The 5149-nt window shown below is 42.8% G+C and overlaps 1 protein-coding gene across 1 annotated transcript in view; it reads left to right on the top strand.

The window, feature by feature from the left end:
• The window catches only part of SHROOM4 (shroom family member 4), a 297429-nt gene that overhangs the window by 223774 nt on the left and 68506 nt on the right, over window positions 1-5149 (top strand). Inside the window, exon 4 of the mRNA XM_007957721.2 lies at window positions 2923-2984. Coding sequence (XP_007955912.2) covers window positions 2923-2984 — 62 coding nt within the window. The remainder of the gene's footprint in view (window positions 1-2922; window positions 2985-5149) is intronic.

Here is a 5149-nt window from a genome sequence, read left to right as displayed (position 1 = left end):
TTCCGAGGAGTGGCTGGTGGGTTTGAACCACCAGCCTTCTGGTTAGCAGTCAAGTGCCTTAGGCACTATGCTACCAGAGCTCCCTTCTGTAAAGACTATACCCTTGGAAACACTATGGGGCAGTTCTACACTGTCCTATGAATCAGAATTGATTCAATGGCAATGGATTTAGTCTAGCTTCAGAAGCCAAGCTCCTGACTCTGTACACTACCTCTCCATAAGCTGATTGCCAAGCCCAGCTCTTCCTCAGTATGCCAGGATGCCTTCTAGTAGCTACCTCTCTTTGGTTCCAAGAACACAGGCAATTTTCAGTAATCTAAGTTGCTTGGGGTGGGTAGGGGGACAAGGTGATACTGAGCTCTGGGAAGGAGGTTGGAAGTTGGTACAGGATTTTGTTTGGTTTGGCTGCTGCTCTTTACTGAATACTTCCATAGAGCTTGGCAGGGCATGAATAGGAAATCCTGGCTCCCACTGTGGTTGAACAAGTAATGGTAAGGACAGGGACATCTCACAAGCACACTGAGGCAGAGTCTGAAGCACAACTGGTTATAGCTTCTCTGATATGACAGGTACAGGCAGGACTGATAGCCCTGTGAAAGCTGGGGACAGGAAATAAACCTAATCTTTTCCATAACCAGTTACCATCAAATTGATTCCAACTCCATTTGTGTCAGAGTAGAACTGTGCTCTATAGGGTTTTCAATGGCTGTGGCCTTTTGTACTAGATTTTCAGGTTTTTCTTCTGAGGTACACCTAGGTGGACTTGAAACTTTTTGGTTAGCAACTAAACATGTTAAATATTTGCACCCCCAGGAACTCTAATCTTTCCCACCAAAAAAAAAAAAAAAAAAAAATGTCATCAAGCCAATTCTACCTCACAGTGACCCCATGTGTTACAGAGTACAACTTGCACTCCAACCCATCTCAGGGTTTTCTTGGCTATAATCTTTATGTAAGCAGATCACCAGGCCTTTCTTCTCTGGCACCTCTGGGTGGGTTTGAACTGCCAACTTTTCAGTTAGTAGTCATGTGCAAACCACTTGTGCCACTCATACTCACTCACTCACTGCCATCAAGTTGATTCTGACTCATAGCGACCCCCAGTGGGTTTCCAAAGCTATAAATCTTTATGGAAGCAGACTGCCTCACCATTCTTCTGTGGAGCAGCTGGTGGGTTTGAACCATTGACCTTTGACCTAACCAAATGCTTTAACCTCTACACCACCAGAGCTCTTTTGTACTGTTTATGCAGAGGCTCTTATATGCCAAGTGCTGTGCTAGGCATTCTCTACACACATCTCCTTTTATCCTTACAGCTGATATCCCAGCAAAGCTAGATAGCATTATCTTTATTGCCAGTAGAAAACTGAGGTTCAGGGAAATGAGATCTTTCTCTCAAATAATCCAGCTGATAAGTGTCTTAAACAGTATGGTACCAAAGACCTATATTCATTCCACTTAACCCTTTCATGACTCATGACCCATGGGGCACCAATATTTTCAGCCTCTCAGCTTTCTTGGGAAGCTGCTATCCCACCTGTAGTATGTGCTACTGCCTGGAAGGGATAACTGCATGAATCTGAAGAAATGGACTTCACCCCACCAATCCTATCACTAGAGTTCACTTGGGACATATGTGTTCCATATACTGTATCAAAATCCATATTGCCTTTATTTTTTTCCCTTGACTTCAGCATACTTTCTATTACTGAAAACATATAATATCAACAAAAACTTCAAAGCAGAAAATAATTCAGTCATGAAGGAGTTAAACCGGTTATTTCCCCTAATAGGGAGGCCTACTGGGGCAAAGGCAATACAACTTTGAATGGGACTAATAGTATTGGAGAACAGGAAATTCTAAAGATCTCCAAGGTTTAGGGAAAGGTGTACATTCCAATTGAGCTAAGCTCTGGGCCTCTAGATAGAGGGTACCCCATTAACCCACGGCCATTAAGTCAATTTTGACTCATAGTAAACCTATAGGACAGAGTAGAACCACCCCATAGGGTTCCCAAGTCTGTAAGGAAGCAGACTGCCTCATCTTTCTTCCCTGGAGCAGATGGTGGATTCAAACTCCTGACCTTTTTGTTAGCAGCACAATGATTTTACTACTTCACAACCAGAACTCCTTAGGCAGAGGGTGCTGGATGCAAAATTAGGGAAACTCTCAGAGACAAATTTGCATTAGGTTTGAAACTAGACTAGGAAAGCAGAGACATTTTTACAAATGGTTTATATGACTTGAGCTAGAGAGAAAAGAGTTGCTTTGGCAACTTTGGTCTTCCCTGAAGGAAAAAAATGTCCCGAGTAGAAACTTTACTGTAATGTGGGGAACATGGCACTCAGATTCCCAAGAGATGAGCACTTTTCAGCCACTGACAGTGGGTCTCGGAGGAGGAGGAGGAGGAAGAACTACCATAGTACAGGTAGGGTGTGCTGCCATGCTCCTCATTTGCCTAGCCTGGGAGGGTGTTGCAGCAGCAGTAGTTTTGGGACTCAAAGCCCCTTCAAAGGCCAGTGCTTCCAAGAAGATGCTTTCCATGTTGGGAGAAGCAGGAGGAATGATCAGGTTCACCCTGCAGAACAAACAAAAAGAGCCAGAGCAAACATCAAACATGCTAAACTGGGTTTTTGACATGATTTGGGAGAGGAGTGGAACAAAAAAGAGAGAGTTTCTAGACCACACTCTACAAGTACTTGAATCCACTCTTAGTCTCTGTATGCCCATAACAGCCTAGCAGGTCTCCTGGCAGAAAGACAGCCCTACAGGTATGTATTTCTATAGTCTGTCAAGGAGATTAGAAGGAACCAGCTGGAAGGCCTGGCCAGGGACAGATTTCTGACCTCTTCACATTTTTCAGACTATCTAGATACCTAGCTTCTCAGAGCTCCCTAACTTATCAGGATTTTACTTTGCAGGAACTTCCTGAGGACAAATGGAAACCAACAACAGGAAACAGGAACACCAGCCAGTCAGGGAGGTAAGTGACCATTCAGGGAGTTGGGGTGAGTTAATGACTCTGGGGCTTCCGTAGAAATTGGTAAGACTTTCTGTTTGCTTAGTTTCCTTTGAGGAAACTTGTCTGGTATCCATACCAATGCCTTGATGTCATAGACGTAATTTAGCCTGTCCTCCAGACAGCTGGACTACAGACAAAACTGACTGCATTTTGGAATACATGGCAGTTGGGCAATATTATGAGATGTAGTGTCCATCAGCTCAGAAGTTTTCACAGCCCTGCACAGGAACCAGGATATGTGGGAACAGACCATAATGAAACAGAAAGAAGGCAAAAACTCTTGCCTGTCTTCCCAGGGACCATGTGGTAGGTTGAAGAGGAAGAGAGAAGGTAGGACTGCCTAGCTCCTGCTGTACATTTGCCCCTAAGTTCATGACAGTGCCTGTTCTTGGGTGCTGCCACCTTTCTTTTTATGAGACTAGTTGAGAACTTAAAGTTTTCTCATTAAAATCCCAGGGGCAGATCATACTAATGATAGGTTAAAATTCCTGGAGGAGCCCTAGAGGTGAATAGGAGTGGACAGTTACCTTCTCTTGGGTTTCTCTCTTTCAGCCTGGCTGGACCTTATCTTTTGTAAAACTCCTTGATATACTCTTTCAGACAGTTTTTCCCAGCCTAAATTATAAGAGACCTCTAAATTATATTGACTATTTAAGTCAAACTACAGGAATGAAAGGGAAGCCAGGGGAGAAGGATCTATGCTGTGCCTCTGGTGCCTAAGGTGGGGGCACCAAGAGAGAGAACTAGAATCTGAGTCTTCTGACTCCTGAAAAATCCAAGGTTTTGTATGGTGACTACAGCAGCTGCTGGGTTTGAAGCACCAACCTTCTGGTTAGCAATCAAATGTGTTGGGCACTATGCCACCAGAGCCCCTTACATTATCCCCTGCAAATAGATAGTATAGTCAGGAACAATTATGACTTTCCTTTGACTCCTATTTGTTTTCAACTGGTAGACAATGGGAAAAGGGAGGAATCCAATATGTATTAATCATCTACCAAGGGTCAGTCACTGGAGTGAATCATTTTACATCCATAATCTCATTTAGTTCTTCCACAGTCCATTTAACTACACATTTTATAGCTGGCTAGTTTGAGGTCCAGAGAGCTTATGTAACTTAGTTATTTTCCCACAGCTAGTAAGTGATGGAGATAAGATTCAGACCTATATTTATCTGGCTCTGAACCTTATGTTTTTTCCATTGTACCTTCTTCAATTAGGATCCCAGGAAACCCCTCTCACTGATCACTCAGCATCATGGCTCAGGGGTCTAATTCTTGAGTGGGGAATCTATGGCTGGTCTTGATCCTCCTACTCTGGAAATACCCCATGTCCTTAGGGAGGAAATTTTAGTCTAGTGGGCCTGCCAGATTTCCCATATTAAATAAACTGAGAACCTCAAGAGCAGAGGCAAAACCTTTGTTATAACTTTATTCTCTCTGCACTTACCATAGTGCCTGACACAGAGAAGTGGGTCAACATGCATTTTTTTCCAAGATACATCTGACATCAGCAATGATACCCTTGTTCCACACCTTCTTCTGAATCTGGCTTGCATTTCTGGAAGTTCCCTGTCAGTAGATTGCTGCAACCACTTGTTGATGTAATCCTGCAACCATTTTTAAATTATCTTCAACAAAACTTTACTTGTATATATTAGTGATAGTGTTTGATAATTTCCACTTTCTGTTGGATTACTTTTCTTTGGAATGGGCACAAATATGGATTTCTTCCAGTCTAATGGGCAGGTCTTTCAATTTTTTGTCATGGAGGAGGGTCCAGTATTGAATCCCTTGGTTGAAACATCTCAATTGGTATTCTGTCAGTTCCTGGAGCCTTGTTTTTCTCCAATACCTTCAGTGTAGGTTCAACTTCTTCCTTCAGTACCATTGATTCTTGATCATATGCTACCTCCTAAAATGTTGGCACATGGACCAATTCTTTTTGATACAATGCCTCTTTGTATTCCTTCGTTCTTCTTTCGATGCTTCCTGCATCGTTCAATATTTTGTCCATGGAAACTTTTAGTACTGCAACTTGAGGATTGAAACTTTTCTTCAGTTCTTTCAGCTTGAGAAATTCTGAGCATGTTCTTCCCTTTTGGTTTTCTAACTCCAGGTCTTTGC

This window comes from Orycteropus afer, unplaced genomic scaffold, assembly GCF_000298275.1.
Source record: "Orycteropus afer afer isolate SDZICR_OR568_19922 unplaced genomic scaffold, OryAfe1.0 scaffold00785, whole genome shotgun sequence".
NCBI lineage: Eukaryota > Metazoa > Chordata > Mammalia > Tubulidentata > Orycteropodidae > Orycteropus > Orycteropus afer.
The sequence above is the reverse complement of the archived record's forward strand: the minus strand, read 5'-3'. Positions and strand labels throughout refer to the sequence as shown.